General features: G+C 38.3%; 1 protein-coding gene across 1 annotated transcript; it reads right to left on the reverse strand.

Annotated features, from left to right (window-relative positions):
• Positions 1 to 367: 367 nt before the first annotated feature.
• LOC140891962 (oleuropein beta-glucosidase-like) lies at positions 368 to 4,076 on the reverse strand. Its single transcript, XM_073300680.1, has 12 exons — positions 3,875 to 4,076; positions 3,104 to 3,173; positions 2,926 to 2,984; positions 2,564 to 2,639; positions 2,399 to 2,476; positions 2,226 to 2,313; positions 1,745 to 2,110; positions 1,405 to 1,619; positions 1,276 to 1,310; positions 1,075 to 1,183; positions 890 to 998; positions 368 to 789 (listed from the first exon to the last, which is right to left on the reverse strand). The coding sequence occupies exons 1-12, from the start codon at positions 4,046 to 4,048 to the stop codon at positions 546 to 548; spliced, it is 1,623 nt and encodes a 540-aa protein (XP_073156781.1). The 5' UTR covers positions 4,049 to 4,076; the 3' UTR covers positions 368 to 545.
• Between the last annotated feature and the right edge of the window lie 16,771 nt (positions 4,077 to 20,847).

Below are 20,847 nucleotides of genomic sequence, written 5' to 3' on the forward strand. Positions count from 1 at the left end.
AAATCACAGAAAATGAAAAGTTAGCATACCAAAACCCACATCGAAAAAGTTAATGGATCAAAATAAAAAAATGGACAAGTTAATGGACCAAAAACAGTATTTTTCCTAAAATATATTACACAATCATGCAATCATATAATAATTTAAGAGTGCAACATGAGAGAATTTTTCATACTTTCATGAATATTGTTTAATATTGTCGATAATTAGATTCCTAAATTTCAAGTATAAATCATTTATCAAGGTATATTTTAAGGATGATGAGTAACATCCTACTGTATTAATACGTTACATTGTAACATCCGAACAATAATAACAAATTACAACTAATTTATATACACAGAAACCCGACACTTTATTCCATAGACAAATACAGTACACAAATTACAGAAATCACATGTGTGACTATTAGCCACTTATTCAAATGGAAATTAAACGTAACAAATAGGGAACTGCAGATACGTAAAGTACTGCATGTGTCTTGGTTTCAAGCTGAAAAACAAAACAGCTAGGAAATTAAACCCCACACTTATAGGTTGATTTCATTATTTATTCTTTTTATTATTCCCAACATCTTCATGATCATCACGAGCCCTCTTCTTGCTGTCTGCAGTTGTAAGCTTTTGACTAAAGAAATTCATCAGCCATATAGCAGACTTCCTGGGATATCGATTTAAACCATTTTCGAAATCCACATGATACAGACCATATCTAATTTTGTGTCCGGAGGCCAATTCGAAAGTGTCCAAAAGCGACCACACGAAGTACCCCTGAACTCTCACCTTATCTCTACACAAATTTACCCAAAACCATATGTTAACGTACATTTTCATCATATATATATATATAAAAATATAATAAAACTTTTGAATATTAATTAATTACTTACTCATCAATGGCTTTCTTGACGTAATAGAGATGACCTTGGATATAGTTGAGCCTTGTGTCATCAGCAAGAGCTTCTGTAACTGATTTCTTCTCGACGTCATCAGGGCAACCTACAATACCATTTAACAAATTACATATTCATACAAATTAATTTGTCCCTTTTAAATTAATTCAAATTTAATTTACCATTCTCTGTTACGTAGATCAAAGGATCTCCGTATTTTTTCTTGAGGAAAGCCAAAATCTTTTGAATGCCGTAAGGCACGATGACTACATAATCAGCAGCGTCTGTGGCCTGTCGTGCAATATAATATTAATTCATGCCACATAAATATTAATCATATATATAACCAATATTGTGAGCTAGGGTAGTCGAATGTTTATTACCACTGGACCTATCGAATGACCCTCTGAATTGGTAGCTGCAAATTAGTTAATTAAATAAATCAATTAATGATCAAACAATGTTAATGTTGTAACAATAAGAGAAGAAACTAATTTGTTATTTTTTCTTACTTGAGCTTGTGTAGTGCAGATCTGCTGCATATTGTGACTTAGTAGTAGGGTTAGGATCGTTCTTGATATACCTAGCGGTGTAGTAGTTGAATCCCATAAAATCATATGATCCCTTTACCAAATTGGCTTGCTCCTCCGTAAATTTTGGCAATCGATCTCCTACGTATTTTCTCATACTTGCCGGATAATCGCCGGTCACAAGTGGTTCCACAAACCTAAAATTATAATTATATATATGAAAATGAATAGCTAGCTATATGTTATTTTAAATTTTCTCAAAAAAAAAAAAAAATTAAAAATCAAAGCAGATAGGGATTAATTTTATATGTATGCATGTTACCATCCCACAACGAAATCAAAGGCTCTTAATACAGCTTTCCAGTCTTCACTATCACTGTGATCATCGTAAGGCTCATACCAAGAGGATACATTTGTCATCCCTATCTTCCCCCCTTGGACTGCCTGATAGTTTCTTCTATACGTATCGACGGCATAGGCGTGAGCAAGAATCAAGTTATGAGCCACAATATATGGTTCAGTGCCATCAGACGGAGGCGTTTGCGAATCTCCGGTGTGACCCGGCGGAAATACCCCATACACATAACCATTAGTAGCAAACGCAAATGGTTCATTTAGGGAGCCCCAGTGTTTCACACGATCACCGAATTCAAAGAAGCACAGTTCCGCGAATTCCACGAAATCTTTCCTGCAAAATATATATTCATCAACGTATGTATATATGTTTATTAATATTAATTCATCCTCCATTTTTCAAGACAAATTTAACACATACACACATATATATAATTGGTTTTACGTACACAATCTTTTCGCTTAAGAAGCCACCATACTCATCTTCCAAACACTGAGGCACTTCAAAGTGCAAGAGTGTCGCGTAAGGCTCAATGCCTGCAGTAACAATATAATTAATATATATATTCCTTTAATTAAACACGAATTAATGTTTTATAAAATAATATTGTTAATTACGTACCTTGACAAAGACAAAAGTCAATCAAGTCATTGTAGTATTTGATCCCTTCCATATTTTTGCCGGTATTCAGCCTTCCGCCTAAACGAACGATCCACAACAATAATTAGGAAGAAATTAATCTCAAATTTTATGTTTAGGGTTTGTATAAAAATTAATAAGCTATACCTGGCAACACTCTAGACCATGAGATCGAAAACCTGAAGGCACTAAGACCTAATTTTTTCAGCAACAACACATCCTCCTGCAAATGCACGTACAACAAATCAAGAGATCTACGATTTTTGGTTCTCTACTTTGTACAAATTTCATTCTCTGTTTTATATTTTAAATTTTTTGGCGATTTAGTCATGCGGGTGTCATCATGACATCAATCCTGTTTCGGAAAAATAATAAAAATAATGAACAAAAATTGAAATAGCAAAGATAATTAAATATACATTACTAACATTGAAAATTTTCTTGTGCATAAATATGGACCCCACCGGTATAGGATGGTGAAAGGCCGAAAGCCGTGTTAAAAAAAATACCTTGTATCTATGATATTCGTCAACTGCAAGAGATGGATTGCTACCGTCCGAAATTTTACCTGTGTGTATGTCATTGTATATCCAACTTACATGTGTGCTCACAAATCAAAATATAATTAAAATGATATAATTATAGATTTAAAAGAATTATAGATTTAAAGGGAGATTGAGAGATCACTAGGTTTTTGGAGTGCGAAAGTATCCCAATTGCTCAAGCTTTTGCCACCTTCAGCATAAGCTCCTTCCACCTAATAAATATATCACAAAAACATATTCATTTTCTTTACTATTACATAAAAGAAATCCCCACCCCGAGTCTGATCCAATCAGTAATATTAATACATAGAACTATGGCAATTAAATTTTTTTTTAATTGAGAAAGTGAAACATTGAGATATACTAAAAGCTTAATGCTTCACTTCATAATGATTAGAAAGATATACCAACTCTCTCTATTTTTTTTTATTTTGGTCCATTATGTTTTCAAAGTTTTTATATCAAAATCAAAATTTGAAAAACTTAGTTAATCGGAATAAGGTTACTAAAAGTTTTAGTCCGCTATCTTTATTGTTTTTGGCAATTTTAGTCCTTTTTTCGACGTGGCGCTGACGTGGCACCAATTCAGTGCTGATGTGGAGCTGACGTGTACAGTGCCACGTAAGCATTTTCGAATAAAAAGGACCGAAATTGCCAAAAATCAGAACATGCAAGACTAAAATTGAATGTGAAAACATAGAGGACCACAATCGCAAAGTTATAAACATACCGTACTAAATTTTCAATTTTCCCATCGGAATAACAAGAAAGAAATAAGAAAATCGACAAATGAAAATATTTTACTAATATATATTGTGACAAGGGCATTTTGAGAAACAAAAAAAAAAAAAGGTATAACAAGTGATTGATCATGAGCTAAGCGACCACCTATCGAGCAAGTATATGTACATACTTGAAGAGCGGCAGTGCCAGCACCGAAGACAAAATCATCGGGAAAATCTTGGCTGGTCATCTTGCTAGCACTGATTCTCGCCAATCGCGTTTCCGAGGTCGGTTTTTGCACCAACGACACGGTGTTGTCGTCGCTGCTAATCAGTGCTAGGGCGTTGCTTTGATTATCCGCCATTTATGCTGTTGGAGGGGAGAAATTAAGAGTGATGAGTAGTGAAGTGGGGATGATTCCCAATGCACACTGATATACCTATTTATAGGCAAACCATCCAGCCCAGCACCTTTGAATGTTCAGATATATATGATACAATATTTAGAATGAAAAACGTGGAATCTGAAGGGTCTTAATTCCCTTTTAGATACGTTTATTCTTTTTGTTCATATCTATGGAAAAATAATTACATGTATTTGTACCCCCAAAAATTCTTTAAAAAAACGGAGCCACACTACATAGTACGTAGTACGTAGTACGTTATATTTTACTACATAGCTTATTTTATATAAATAATTTGACTACGAACTAGTGGCGGAGCCACACTTATGTTTTTTCAAATTTTTGTATATAGAAATTTTGAAAATTTTTGGATTAATTTGGTGTTAGCCCGGGTAGCTCAATTCAAAATATTGAAAAAGTCGGGAGCTTAAAGTTTTAGCCCGGATAGACTAGAAATCCTGGCTCCGCCATTGCTACGAACCACATATATCTTGCTTTATATAAATAATTTGACTACGCAACACATATTATAACTTATTTTATATAAATAATTTAACTGCATTGCATGTGAAAAAAAAACGCTGATTTGTGTGTGATCCACTTGCCAGGTCTATGGATTAATCCAAGTATCCAACATATCCCTATTATCTTATTATATTATTATAATAGAGATTCTCTAATTAATTAATTTTCAATTAATTGGTGAAGTATGATTTGAAATTATCATTATATTTTGACTTAATTTTCAATAAAACTGAAATTAGTATACAAATTAGTCATTTTATATTGCTTTCTCGTTTTTAATCATTAGATGTTTTATTATTTACCAAAATAACATTAACTATATGTGTACTTTAATATTTTTATTTACGAAAGAGAGAAACTTATAAGATCAAAATTTTAAATGAAATTTGATACCATAGAGAATCAAAATCATAGAAACTTATAAGATCAAAATTACACTTTTTTCTATTTTTTTTATTTTAAAATCAATCATTAAAAAAGGGTTGACCCTGAAAGGGACCCTATCCCACATGAGTCAGAGGCTCATTGGCTCATGCGAGATTAAATCGAGCGATGTGCACGAGCGGCAGGGACCTGAGGGAGGGAGAAACATGGTCAACCCCCACAAAGCATATTCCACAATATTTCAGCAGGGAATATACTCCACACGAGGATCGAACCCACAAAGCTGGAGAATTTCTTCCCACGTCACCTGAGAAAAATCATGGTGTAAGGATAGGTGTTTTGATCTACCACATGGAGGGTTTGGACTGGGTGAGAATCAATTCAATGTATTTTTATTGAACAGATTTTTTTTCTTTTCGAATATTTCATGTATAATTGATGAGTTATCACTCGATTCAATTATCTTGGCCATTGGGTTTGATCTTCTGTTTAATTATTTATCCACTAAAAATCTTTTAGTAGACCCTTAAATTCAAAAACGTTGATATGAGGTTCAGCCTTATAGAACTATTGGAAATCTATAAATAAATATATGACGCTAAGCGTCGGAGTGTTTTTCTCAGACACACCCCAGACGTCACTCAATTTTTTTGTGATTCACATAGCAGCCCACAAAATTCATGCTTTGGACTATTGAGTACTACCCGTTGACCCAAATCTCCACGGTCTATCCAGAGCTTCTTTGATAGGGTAATATCATTGTTTGGCTAAATTAGCTTGGCGTTATAAATGGAAAAATTTATCTGAATGCTAACTCCATTACACATATCACAAAGAGAACACATGTTTCCCTATCTACAATAATAAAAACAAGAGTTATGTTCCAAGTGGGTAGTTGTAATGCCCCAGGTTCGACGATTGACCTCATCATACCAAGACGGATCTTTCCAGCATGCTTATGTCTTCACTCACAAGCACCCTGAGAAACTTCTCAAGGGGTCACTTGTAGTGACCCGATCTGAAATCATCTACTAAACATACTTACACATGCAATTAAAACTTATACAACAATAATAAGTAATAATCTGTGGAAACTTTAAAACCAAATACTAACAACCCGACAGAATACAACCAACAAGTCACTGGATGGTGAACTTATTGATGCATTTCACACAATTACAAATGAGTATCATAGACTATTCATGTCATTTGAGGAAGTCAAAACTAGACAAAATGATCTGCCGCACACCGTGACTGAAAAGTCGGTAGACATGATAAATTTAGAGGCAAAAATTAGTAAGTTAAAGATTGAGAATGACATGATACAAGATGAAAATCAGTTGCTTCTATCAGAAAATTTGAAAAGTTCTGAGCTGATTAACTCTTGGAACAAGTATTCAGTCACTCTGACTGAAATGCAAGAACTACAGAGACCGTCTGGAAACACAACTGGTCTAGGCTATGTTGAACATACGAGCAGTTCTAAGGCTTAATGTAGCAACCCAACCCGGGTCCACTATTAATCAAAGATTAAAGCTTAATTAAGCATGCAATTTAACATAATCAGAGATATGCTATGGAAACCCAAATGTATATTGTACCGACAAAATACAACTGGTTAAATTAATTCAATAAATATAACCCAATCGAAAGTGACTTAAGAAAATATAACCTAACAGCTAATCCTGTTGTCATGTTCTGGTCACCGTTCCCAAAGTCCTGGAAGAACTACCTGCAAGTCCAAAAAACACAGACAACACTGGACGTGAGTGCTAAAGCTCAATACATTAGTACGGATAAAACACACAAACATGATGCATGCAAATGAATGTTTGGGTATTATACTGGGAAATCAAATACTGCTCAGTCTGGGTGCCATGGTATGTAGCACGCTAGGCCGTCGCATCAGGAGGTGGCTCTCATACCATAATGATGTGGATATAATTGGATCCAAGTCCATGGAATCCATCCACTAAATACGGGGCTGAGCGACCCCTCTATCAGGTAAGCCAATAATACTGGCTAAATCAATATGTATGCATGTGTAGAATAACATATCAAAGCAGTAATCATGCAATCATGACATATAAATGCAACACATAAGAATGCATACCCGCTGGCAATCTCAGTCAGTACTTACGTACATTACTAAGGCAGTCCTAGAAGTATACATCTAGGTTTCAAGCCTACTATCCAACTCTACAAGTCTACAATGCAAAATAACCATGCATCACTAAACATGTTTTAAAAGACTTGACTAAGCTAATAGATACTCCCTAATATTTTTAGGGAACTCGGAACATATCTGCGTCCATCATCAGCCCGCTTATGGCGACTGCCCCGCAACTTGGGTACAACTTCATTACACCTCGTAGACCGACCTACCAACTACCGGACCAACCTATGTGAATAAAACACATAAAATATACCACTAAAAGAGAGGGAAATAAGTTGAAAGATGTGCACAAATGAGGCTCTCGGACCCTCTATTTATAGATCTCGATCAGAGCATCCGATTGGCCAATCGGAGCGTTCGATCGCTGCATGCAAGCCATGCGTCCTGCCAGCACATCGGACCGTCCGATCACTACATCGGAGCGTCCGATGTCCAATTCAAGACGTCATATCGAAGACATCATCCTGCACACCTGTCCATGCACGTTCGGAGCGTCGGATCCTTGCCACCCTCCGACCCCGAATGGAGCATCCATTCCCTCCAAAGACTCAAAACCCTCCAGGCTATTTTCGAGTATTTTAGATCCATTTTAGAACTCCTTAGACCCATTTGAAAATCTCTTAATCATGTTTTACTTAATCTAAACATGATCACTTGATTAATTATCATTTAATTATTAATTCTGGATACAGGTTACTATACTTATACTCGATAAAATCTAGACATGTGCAAAGGAAAATACATTTGTTTTGTTACGTCCAGTCTGGTACATGAACAGAGTAGTTTAGCCCCACAAAATTATGAACATGTTGAAACTTCGAACAATATCCGAAAGTTTGGAATTAGATATGTGCCACAGAGCTCTTGTGCAAGGCAAGATTGGAAATATAATCAAGCCAAACATATCTTAATGACTGGAAAACGCAACCACGGACCCTACGGAAGCTTTGGTCCAAAAGGATAAAGAAAGACTCATGTTATGGAAAATATGAAATCACACACTGCATCACAAGAATATTCACGAACACATCATCCACAACACAAAGCATTTTTCGTACAATACCCACACACACCTGTTTATGCACAACCTCGATGGAAAACTGCTAGTGGTCGACTAGTTAGGTTGATCCAAGTATGAATTCCTAAAGGACTGATCCTGTAGTAACCCGTATTTGGAATTAACGAGTAATGGTTAATTAATTGAGTGATCATGTTTAGATTAATTAAAACATGATTAAGAGATTTCTAAATGGGTTTGAGGAACTCAAAAATAGATCTAGAACACTAAAAATTAGTCGGGAAGGTTCCGAGTCCTAGGAGGGATCGGAGCCAAGAGCCAAGATCGGAAGCTCTGATGAGTTTGAAGGCTCCGAACTCAGATCGGAGGCTCCGATCTTGCACGAGCCAGCTGTCCGAAATATTACATCATTGATGACGTAACTGAGAGGACTTCGGATGCTCGAAGGAGAGATCGGAGGATCCGAACTAGTGTCGGCATGCGTCCTTTAGAAGCTAGACATGTGTTTGGCTGGCATAGTTCGGACGCAGAGATCGGACGCTCCGATCGGGATCGGAGACTCCGAACGCAAGATCGAAAGCTCCGATCTCTGTCTATAAATAGGGGTGCCGAGCTCATTTGAAGGTGCACCAATTCCTCTCTTTTTCTCGTAGTCTTCTAGCTTTTTAGGGGCTTTCTAGGCGTCCTACTGAAGGGCCGGAAGTGGCTAGACGCTACGGGGATAGTATCGGAGCTGTGCCTAAGTTTTGGAGGCAATCGCCATCAACGGGCTGACGACGGACGCAGTTATAGTTTTACTGCTTTAGCACATGCATGTTTTTACACTGGACTGCATTTGGTATGATGTGAGCCATGACAGTTTCCATATGCGATAAGTTTCTACTTATAGATTCGTGTCTGGTTTTGGGGAGGCTCAGCCCCCGGTTTTTCTATCACTAGGAGTGACCACGACTGTGGACTAGACACTATAGTGATAGGGTAATATACAAGTGCATGAGGACTAGCTATCCAGCACGGTGCTGTATATATATTCATGGCGCCCTGAGCAGACAGATTTACCCTTGTTTTAAAGTCACTTATGTGCTGCATATATTTTATATATCATTGCTTTCGTATTGTGCGTAGTCGCTCACATCTAGTGTTTTTTGAAATGTCCGGACACCCCATTCGTCGGGGCAGGTGCAGGTAGAGCACCCAGTAGCTTGGAGAAGCCATGGACCAGTGAAGACAACAAGATTAGCTGTAGGTGTTATTGTTATTCGATTGGGTTGTATAATCGAATTTATTTTAACCGGTTGTATTCTGCCAGTTAGAATTTATTTACGTTTTCTGCAGCGTATTTCTTATTAGTGTTAATTGCATGCTTAAGTTAGCTTTAAACTCTGATTCGTAGTGGATCCGGGTTGGGTCGCTACATTTATTGGTATCAGAGCATGAAATGACATTTTTGTGATATAATGCTGAGATTTTTGGGGTTACCTTGTAGGGTAATGACCGAATTTGATAAAAGAACATCAATTGACTTCGAAAAGACAAGATTATTAGGGGTCCTCAAGATCGTCATTGCTGAGGTTACTGTCGAAGATTCGTCTTATGAGGATTCCAGCGAGATCCAACTGGAATAGAAGTTTGAGTATTTCACTTCAAATGCGTCTGAGAATTTATTGGAGCGCATGGTGTGTGACAACCCCTGTAGCTTTAATCCAAAGAGATTCTCCACTAGCAGTTGGCGAGATTTTCATAAAGACCTTAACCAGGGAATGCCTCGAGTAACTAAGCCATGACTGGTATTTGGCGTAAGGTCTTTAAACTCATGTAGAACATGATTCTGCCTATATGCTTGTATCGATGCTTTCTGTAGGCAGACGGGAAACTTCATGTTCAAAGGCATGTGATAGATGCAAACAGGTCTTATAGATTAGATCTTGTGCAGAAGAGGTCTGCTGACGAGCATTAATGCAAATCATAACTAGAGGACTAGTGAGGGAGCCCAAATCATTTCGCGGAAAGATCTTGCCAGCTGTCCTTGAAAGATTCGTGTGAGACTGATTTAGCCAACATGCTAGTATTGATGCTTGGACGGATGAGAAGCTTTATGCTTAAGATCAAGACGAATACGATGATTTAATTACTGTATTTCAGTTGTAAGTAATGAATCATCAGACACTGGTTGTATTATTTCAAGTTATTGATTGTACATTTTTTTCAATGTATTGGGATTCTCGTGATTTTGTATTACATGGGATTGTAATAAAGGAATTGTACATAAGCTTGAAACGAAGATACAAGTATTGACTTTGAGATTAATCGAGCGATTTGTTGGTCAGTGTTCGACTTCAGTAAACTTGCTAAGGATTTTGTGTGGTTCTAGATGATTGGTTCTAGTTGATTGGTTCTAGGTGCTTTCCTAGGGTGACCTAGATAGTCGGCGGACTAAGTTAGTGCCAGAGATAAGGTGATTCATCAGAGGCATGGGTATTGTTCTAAAGTTGTTTTCCTTAGAACAGTAGTATGTTTGATCTTCTTAGGTTGTGACTGTGTGATGATGGGTTTTCATCAAGAAACCAGGTCGAGTATATACCAAGAATTGTGAATTATGACCAGAATTAGACGTGAGGAGGCACGACCCTATGCCGGATTTACCTGGAAGCCTTTGCGCTTCAAGAGGTGGTGGTGGGGAGGCTACTCAGTCTAGGGATTCTGGTAACAGTCACAACGGGGTATGACCTTGGTGTGGATAGATACCAAGTTTGGTATCAGTAGGATTAGTTATCGTCTGACTTTTCGTCAAAGGTGCTTATGTTTGGATTTTGCTGTCAGAATCAGTCTTGGAAGGATTTCTTTGACGATTGATTGTTCTTGGAAGTTATACTTTTAACCTTTGATATTGGGATATTTCTAGACGAGTAGATCTAGAATGTAGACGGATTTCTACCAGTGAATACGCGAAGTATCGTCTGATGTCTTCAGGGATGAAGCGTATGGTTTCCTTGTGAAGGAAATGATCTAGGTTGATAGATCAAGGAAAGTTTTGGGAACAACAAGACTTGTGGGAACTGGGTCAAGATTATTGATCAAGCCATGTAGGTTTTCAATAATCAGTGATTTTCTGATTTGATTATCACTGACAAGCCAAGTGCAGGCCACAGAAGATCGACGTGGTCGATAAGTCAAGTCCAATCAGTGATGATTAGGATGTAATGGATCGAGAGGTACTTGAGATATTACTTTGACGCAATGTGCTTAGAATATTGATCCTTGGTAACTTCTCAAAGAAGTTGGTGATTCAAGTATATTTAGAATCTCCAAGAATGCCAGATACGGATCTTTTTGGGGTTGCTGCTGATCAAGGACGATTGCAATTTAACTTGTGTGGTCAAGTTTAGGTGATAACTTGGTAGTAAGAACAAGTAGGAGAATTAGTAGTTCTCCCGGATAGTACCTTCTTGTTAAGAAGAGAATGATTTGATCCAAGCATTACTTAGTATTAGAAATAAAGAAATCAGGATGAGTGATTGGGATCAAGTAGTTTCTCCATTTCGTTAGTAGACAAAAATTTTGAGGGTTTTTAGCCGAATGCTTTGCTAAGATATTTGATATACCGGTGGTTGAGATCCGACGAGTATTGGGAAAATTATAATAGGCATTAGAAAGTGAACATCAGTTGTCTGGTTGTGAGATGCGACAATAGCTAAGATCTAGTTTTCGGGATCTACCAGGATTGTTGTCACTAATCTTCCAGCGTGTGTGATGCACGATGCCATTGAGATGATTGAATCACAATGACAACTTTGTTCATTCCAGTTAGTCGGTCACATCAGTGCAGACTGATTTGAGGCTAAGATGTTCCATCAGGGGACAATAGTCGGATATGCGATGTGTTGTGAAGGTTATTTCAGGCATGTTAGCGCTGGCGTGTTCTTAGAAGACCTTGGTAACTAGTGACTTGTGATAGTACCAGAGATGACGTGTTCATTAGGAACTTTAGTCATTTCAAATTGTTGTCAAGGCTGATGCATTTCAGCAAGGACACGAGTTGGCGATATCGTAAAATTCGTTGGGATTAGTTTCCTTTAAAGATCAATTGGTTCGACCTTGCGAGGTCGTGAGTAATGATGATAGTTTTCATCAGAAACTCGAGGATGAGTTATACCAGGTGCAAAAGACTGTCGTGTCTTGAGGCAGAATAGGGAGAGTTACCTTATGGCAGTGTGTTGTGGATAGTTTATTCTGGTCGGGCATTGCAGATGAGGCTTGCCTTAGTCTCGATATGTGCACAGTTATAACAAGGGTATAGCTACCAGGAGGAGGTTCAACGATAGTTGAATCCTATAGAGGTAGTTTTGTTATTGGGGTAATACCGAAAGAGGATTGATTAGTCCATCGATTGGGATTCATAGATGAGCAGCCTGCAATTGAGACGACGTAGTTAGTAAGAGATTAGAGTCTTTCCATGATAGCGTGTGATTATCTAGATGACTTCTCAGATCAATGATAAAGGGTTGACCTTACGAAGATAGTTTTCCAGCAATGATAACTTTCTTCAGGACACAGTATCGAGTCATACTGAGAGATGTGAACTGAGATTAGTACTATAAAGTGGTGGATTGAGTTTCCAATGTTGCTCTAGAAGCTTGTTGTGCTTCATAGGGTTGTGAGAAGATTACCCCAGTCTAGAAATTGTCGTAAACAGTTACGTTGAAGTATAGCTTGGTGTCAATTAGTTTCCATTGCAGCGTAATACTTGTTTTGATGAAGCAAGACAACATTGGGAGAGTGTTTCTTGACTATAGGTGTTCTGCATCGTGAGTTTTGAGAACTACTAGATGGAAAAATCTAGTTAGTGACTCGACGAATGTCACGAGCCAATTAGGTTATGACATGAATTTTGTCTGTATAAGATTCCCTTGGGATGGTGAAATTGAACATGCAGGTGTTTGTGTTCTATTTGTTCAGTGATATCGTGGTTAGTTGGTACAAGATCAGTGCCCAGAAGTCATGTGTGAACTATCGGCTGACTTATTTCGGTGCTAAAATCAAGTAACAAAGGACACTTTATGTTCCAAGATATTGTCAATGTTTTGAGATCGTCAAAGTGGCTTATCTTGATACATACTAGTTTGACATGATAACATCGGGATGCGACTAGAAACCAACGTCATTGTGGAAATATCTCTGGTTGCGAGATTTGATCGTGTGGATGTCAGCTCGGTAGAAGAATCTTGAAAGGATACGCTTTGAGGACAAAAGGTGTATCAGTATTGGAATGCATTAGAGTCAAGTAAGTTCGACCTTCGTTGAGTAGCGCAGCAGTTTTCATTTTTTGCGAGAGTCAAGAGTCTGAGTTTGTCGAAATCTATTCGACCAGACATGCAAGTAAGGGTCTATACTAAGTTCTCGAGTTTTCCCTAGATTTCGAGGACGAAATCTTTTAAGAGGAGGAGAATGTAGTAGCCCGCATCCAAAATTAACGAGTAATGGTTAATTAATCGAGTGATCATGTTTAGATTAAGAAAAACATGATTAATGGATTTCCATATGGGTTTGAGAAACTCAAAAATGGATCCAGATCACTCAAAAATAGTCAGGAAGGTTCCGAGTCCTCGGAGGTATCGGAGGCTCCGAACAAGGTTCGGAGGGTCCGAACCAGGATCGGAGCCAAGAGCCAAGATCGGAAGCTCTGATGAGTTTGGAGGCTCCGATCTTGCACGGGCAGCTGTCCGAAATATTATGTCATTGATGACATCATTGAGAGGACTTTGGACGCTCCGAAGGGGAGATCGGAGGCTCCGAACTAGTGTCGACAGGCGTCCTCTAGAAGCAAGACACGTGTTTGGCTGGCAGAGTTAAAACGCAGAGATTGGACTCAGAGATCGGGATCGAAGGCTCCAACGCGAGATCGAACGCTCCGAGCTCTGTCTATAAATAGGGGTGCCGAGCTCATTTGAAGGTGCACCAATTCCTCTCTTCATCTCTTCTTCTCATAGTCTTCTAGCTTTTTAGGGGCTTTCTAGGCGTCCTGCTGAAGGGCCGGAAGTGGCTAGGAGCTATGGGGATAGTAGTGGAGCTGTGCCTAAGTTTTGGAGGCAATCGCCATCAGCGGGCTGACGACATACGCAGGTATAGCTTTTGATTCCTAAAAATATTTAGGAGTATGCAGTAGCTTAGTTAAGTCTTTTAGAGCATAAATATTGATGCATGAGTATTTTGAATTGTAGAGCTGATGATAGGCTTGGAACCTAGAGTGGAACTTAAGGACTGCCTTTAGTAAGGTACGTAAGTACTGACCGACATAGCCGGCATGATATATGATATATGTGTTGCATGTGTATGTGCTCTGTATTTACCATGTTTTATTGCTTTAGCACATGCATCTTTTTACACTGGACTGCATCTGATATGATTTTAGTCATGATAGTTTCCATATACGATGAATTTCTCCTTATGGATTCGTGTCTGGTTTTGGGGAGGCTCAGCCCCCGGTTTTGCTATCAATAGGAGTGACCACGGCGGTGGAGTAGACACTATAGTGATAGGGGAATATACAAGTGCCCCGTGTATTAGCTATCAAGCACGGTGCTGTATATTCATGGCGCCTTGATCAGACTGATTTACCCTTGTTTTAAAGTCACTTATGTGCTGCATATATTTTATATATCATTGCTTCCGTATTGAGCGTAGTCGCTCACATCCAGTGTTTTATGTATGTCTGGACACTCCATTCGTCGGGGCAGGTGCAGGTGCAGGTAGTGCGCCCAGTAGCTTGGAGAAGCCAGCGACCAGTGAAGACAGAAAGGTGTTATTGTTATTCGATTAGGTTGTATAATCAAATTTATTTTAACCAGTTGTATTCTGCCGATCAACATTTATTTTAATTTTTCGCAGCGTATTTCTGATTAGTGTTAATTGCATGCTTAAGTTAGCTTTGAACTCTGATTAGTAGTGGATTCGGGTTGGGTCGCTACAGATCCCTTCTGGACCCAAGTAGGTATGGATACCATAGGATACTTTCATATGTTTTTACAGGTAACAAGAACATAAGACAACAATTGAAAGAAGAAAGTAAGTAAGGGGGAACTCGAGTAGAAGCATAGACTTAGGGGGGAACAGAAAGAGAAGTGGACCAGTCAAGAAGCTAACACCGAAGAGTTAAAGTAAACTAGTAGTCATCGACCTTCACAAGACCATCTTGACATATCAGAAGAAAAACATAAATAGAAACAGAAACAGATTAGAAATCTAGCTCAGTCAAACCAGTTCGATGAACATCTTCAAGACAAAGACTGAGAAGGAATCAGTTTCAAGGGGAATAGAAAATTATAAAAAGGAGATGAATAAGTTGAACATAAGTTCGAGTGGACCAGAACGGTATAAGCATACCACTATTATAGCCAGCAGTAGACCAGTAATTCAAGCAGAAGTGAAGCTCAGTTGAAGTATTGAGAGGCATAAAAGAAGAACTAAAGATAAGAAGGTTTATCGAGCTCTGAAATTTCAAGATATTTGGAATAAAATTCCAGCAGATGCATGTGTTGATGTGTTTGTCAAAAGGGGGGAAATGACAAACAATGACATTTTGGGTAAATTGTTTAGTTTTGTCAAATACCAAAAAGGGGAGAAATTGTTAGGAAATCACGTGTTTGAGTTTCGGTTTTTGACAAACTTTGTACATCAACAAGAGCAAAGCAGATCAGAAGAGAAGAAGTCGAAGAGGAGAAATTTGACCAGTATTCAAAGTTGCTCGGTTGAGCAAAGCAGAACAGAAGTAATTCAGTAGCAGCAAAACAAATGGGAACAAATAGACCAGTCGAGTAGAGCAAAACAGAAGCTATAAATCATATTAGTAGAAGCTCTCTCAAAACCAATCAAAGCTATTAACCCATAGAAAATGTCTCTCGTACAATGATATATTCATACTGAGAAGTCACATCACAAGTGTACTATTAATTGGGAACAATGACATGAAGACAAGAAAATGGCTACAATCCAACGGATATATTTGAATCAAGATGACCGTTTTCTTGCTCCTTAAATAGAGACCAAAGGCAGTAGAAGAAGTAGCCGGCTCACAAGAACTCACAAACACTGAACACTTTCAGTTGTTCTCATATATCCAGTAGAAAAGTTCAAAGCTTATATATTGAAGATTATATCAAGAGCCTAAGAACAGAAGCGCACACCTCAAGAATATCAGATCTGTAATAGCCTGTTTCCATTTTACAATATTAAGTTGTTAATCATGTTTAGATTTAATAAAACATGATTAAGGGATTTGAATAAGATCTAATGGACCAAGGATTTGGGTCCAAAATACCTGAAAATGGTTAATGGGCTTATTGGACTCGGACAGTTTGGAGAATCCGAACTGGGTTTGGAGGGTCCGAACCCAAGGTACTTTGGAGGCACGATTTGGGTTCGGAGTCAGAGTGAGATCGGACGATCCGATCAAGGGATCGAATGGTCCAAACTAACCCAGGGACATGTGTCCAAATCCCGGGTAGGAGATGATGTCATTAATGACATCACATGGTCGAATCGGACGATCTGATGTGTAGGATCGGACCGTCCGATGTGTCACCAGGACAAGCAGCAAGAAGAGTTGTACAAATGTCTCGGACGATTAAGATCGGACGATCCGAAGAAGGATCAGACCTTCCGAAGTTGCATGCAGGGCGACGTGGAAACCATGCAAAGATCGGACCGTCCGATCGATGCCTATAAATAGGGGTCCGAGGGCTCACTTTTTAAATGCAGAATTTCCTCTCCTCTCCCATAATGGCTCTATTTTAAGGGCTTTGGGACTCTTTCTTTAAGATTTGGAGTTGGAATTAGTATTTATATAGCGGACAGTGTCCATAGTAGTGTCCAGGCGGCGGAGCTCTAGCGAGGTTTTTGTAGTAGCGGTCAAGCGGCGGAGCTTTGGTGAGGCATCCAGGAGTCGTTGCTAGGCTATGCCCAGGTTTTGGGGCATTCGACATCAACGAACTGACGACGGACAAAGGTTAGCTCTGGTTCCCTATAGTAAATAGGGAGTAGACTATAGTTTAATTAAGGCTTTTAAAGAATGTATATTTGGCATGTTAGATAATACATGGTATTTATGCATTGTAGTGCTACATGGTAGGATTGGACCTAGATGGGAGCTTCCTTAGTAAGGTACGGAAGTATTATTCGAGATATCCAGATTGAGTATGCATGTATTATGTGTTTGCATGTATTATTTGATTGCATGATTTATATGCCTTTATATACAGCATGTCACGATTGTATGATGCATACATGAGCATATTGAGCCTATACCTTAGAGATATCCTGTAGTAGGGCGCTCACCCTACGAGTTTGTGGATGGTTGGATACGTAATTCTTGTGTCAGGTCACCATTATGGTTGGACACTTGTACTAGTATCAGGTCACCATTATCCACTGGGTATATGAGTCACCTCCTGAGGCGACGGAGCAGCGTGCTATATATCCTGGGTCTGGTCTATGAGCTTGTTTCTTGACCTGAGTGTCTTGGTACCCAGTTCATTTGAATATATGCACATATAATAGTGTATACTCATACTCTCGTACTGAGCGTGTTAGGCTCACTTCCATTTATTTCTGTTGTCTGGATACCCCCATTCAATTGGGTAGATGCAGGTAGTTTTCCTGAGGATAGAGAGGTTAGGTGGTGACCAAGGCTGGAGGGCAGGGTTGACCACTAGGTTTTGCTTATCTGGTATTGGTTTAATTTTAAGTTCCGCATTTAATCTGATTAAGATTATTTAATGTTTAATTGCATGCTTAAGTTTTTTATTATTAGGTGATCATGGTGCGGGTCACTAAATTTATGGTATCAGAGCATGCAATGAGATTCTTTGTGACATAATATTGATTTTGGGTTATCCTTTGTAGGATTACAAGTTGAATTCAATGATGATAGCAGTATCAGAAATTGGAATAGCAAGATATGTAGGCTTTTCCCAGATCTTCATTGCCAAGATTGACATCAGAAGTTTGTATTATGTGGATCCCAGTAGGAAGAAGCTGGAAGAAAAGATCCAGTTTTCAACGCCAGACGCTTCTCAAGGTTGAATGGAATGTGTGATATGCAGTCATCCATTCAGCATCGACCAAGGAAGCCACCCCGAAAATTTCTCCACTAACAGTTGGAGAGATTGTCAGAAGGACCTTGTCTCATCTACCAGATAAGGAACCCAACAATATTGAAAAGATCAGGTAGATTAATAAGATCTTTTAGTTCTTCTGAGGAAGAGGTCTGCTTTCGGGAAACTTCAAGTTCAAGATCAGTAGATGAAATAAAAGAATTCCGCAAGAGTTTAAATATTGTATTGAGTTTTGTTGTAAATAGTATTTCAGTTTTAATCAGATGTAGTAAAAGATTTTTTTTATTTGATGTACTAAGATTTTTATTATATTGTACATCTTTCAGTTGCAATCTTTTGATTAAGTTATGTATTACATGGGATTGTAATAAAGATTGTATTAGAACATGGATTGGTGGTTCAAGTAATAGAAATCTTTGGGAATATCTGGATTGTATGGATTGATCAGTTATTCGATTTCAGTGTTTTGTTTAAAAAGTATAATTGGGTTTGAATTATGCATGTTTCAGGTGAATAGTTCTAGATGTTTTGCCTAGAATATTCTAGTAAATTCAGTGTTTGCCAGGGATGATGCGTATCATCAGGGGCATAATGAGGAATTATACTAAGTATTGTAGACTGTGGGAATATATGATTAGACTAAGAAGGGAGCGCGACCCTAGGTTTTTATTAATCTGGAAATCTCTCATGTTTTCAGATGGTTATTCAGGGGGAGGCTACCTGAAACGCTCCTAACTCTATAATTAATAAATATATATGCGGAAAATTATTATTTTTTTTAATACATACTAAATAAAATATGTACATATATGCCCATACATATATGCACAGAATAAAAAGATTTAAAAATAAATAAATAAATAAATAACTCACATAAAAATGCATTCCTTAATAAAATAAAGATCTGAGTCAAATATTGAATTAAAATACTGCATAAATAAAGGATTAAAGTTTGCATGCACTGAAAATATTTAAGTAAAATATTTCAAAACCACAACCACTGAAAAATAATATAAAATGTGTAACATACTAAAAATATTCAAAACATGCATAACGACTCAGACATCTATCACGGTCACGGGGTCACTGCATGTCCGCTCATATGTCCTCGCCGCCGGTAGGAGCTACATCCTCCTCTACGTACTCACCTGCACCATATAAGTGTAGTGAGCCTAGAGGCCCAACATGCTAACATAACAAGGGTTTAAAATAATTTAAATCACTTTGATACTAATACATAACATATACATGAATGAGCATGCTTAAAAATATCATAACATAACATAACCTAAAATAACATAATACATAAACATTGTTGAGCAATTAATTTTCTAAAATCGCATGGTTGTATCCGTAGTGTAACCTTAAATCATACATTAAATACTGATCAGCGTGGAAACCAACGTACGTGGCGGTGACGAATCACCTCTTAAATTGGCAGTAAACTGCCCTTCAATAGTTCACATATGGGGACGAATCCCCCTTAAATTGTCACACTACTTCAACTTCCAACATAAAATATTTTCTTTTGCTCAACCTTAAACATTTAATTATGCATAAAATTATTTCATGAATGCATGTACTTAAATAAAATGTGTGTCCTTCATATATATTTAATTTAATTTCTTACTAACATATAAATATTAAAATAACTTCAATGCATAAAAATAATTAAATATATAATCAGGACACATGCAAATTTCTCATGGATTGTACTGGACTGCTGGCCCTAAACTCTCAAGCTCATTTACTTAAATCTGGCCCATTAACACTGAGACTGGCCCAATAACATACTTAAGCCCAATAAAAATTATTCTAAGCCTAATTAAATAATTCAAGTCCATTAACAACCCATTCTGGCCCAATGGGCCCACAAGCCCAAAGACTGGCCCAATAACTTTTATGGGCTCAAAAGCCCATAAAATTATTGGACTAACTTAATTAAAATTTTAAAAGCCCAAATAAAATTATTTGGAAGTCCAAATAATTTTATTTCTAATTAATTGGCCCAAAAACCAATTAATTCATAAAATACTTTAAAAATAAAAATACTCGAGCCCGGCCCACCAAAGCCAAACCCGGACCAACTTAACCCGAACCCCTAACCTACTGACCCGACCCAAGCCCCTCAGACCCGGCCCAGACCACCCCATCCCCAAACCCGTACCCCCCCTTGCCCTGCTCGCTTCTGCTGCGGGCAACAGCAAGAAAGCCTGGCAGCCATCCCGCTCCGGCCACCCACCGGCCGGAGGGCCACCCCTAGGACCTAGCCCACATCCAGACCTTTCCATCAAGCCAAGAATCAGCCCAATCCATCGACTATGGAGTGAGAACGAAGCTCTGCAACCCAGCCCATCTGCAGCTAGCGCACAGACGCGAGCAGCTGCGGAACTTCCCTTCGTTCTCGATGCTCCGACCACTAAAGACCATGAAACCTCTTCCAAAAACTTAGAAAACATCAAGGGGGTTCTAACCCAACCAACCTTACCCTAATCCGTGGTCTGAGGAAGGAGAACGAAGCTCCCTTCCCCGAAACCCTAACCTGCAA

Source organism: Henckelia pumila, chromosome 3 (assembly GCF_033568475.1).
Source record: "Henckelia pumila isolate YLH828 chromosome 3, ASM3356847v2, whole genome shotgun sequence".
In the NCBI taxonomy this organism is placed as follows: Eukaryota; Viridiplantae; Streptophyta; class Magnoliopsida; order Lamiales; family Gesneriaceae; genus Henckelia; species Henckelia pumila.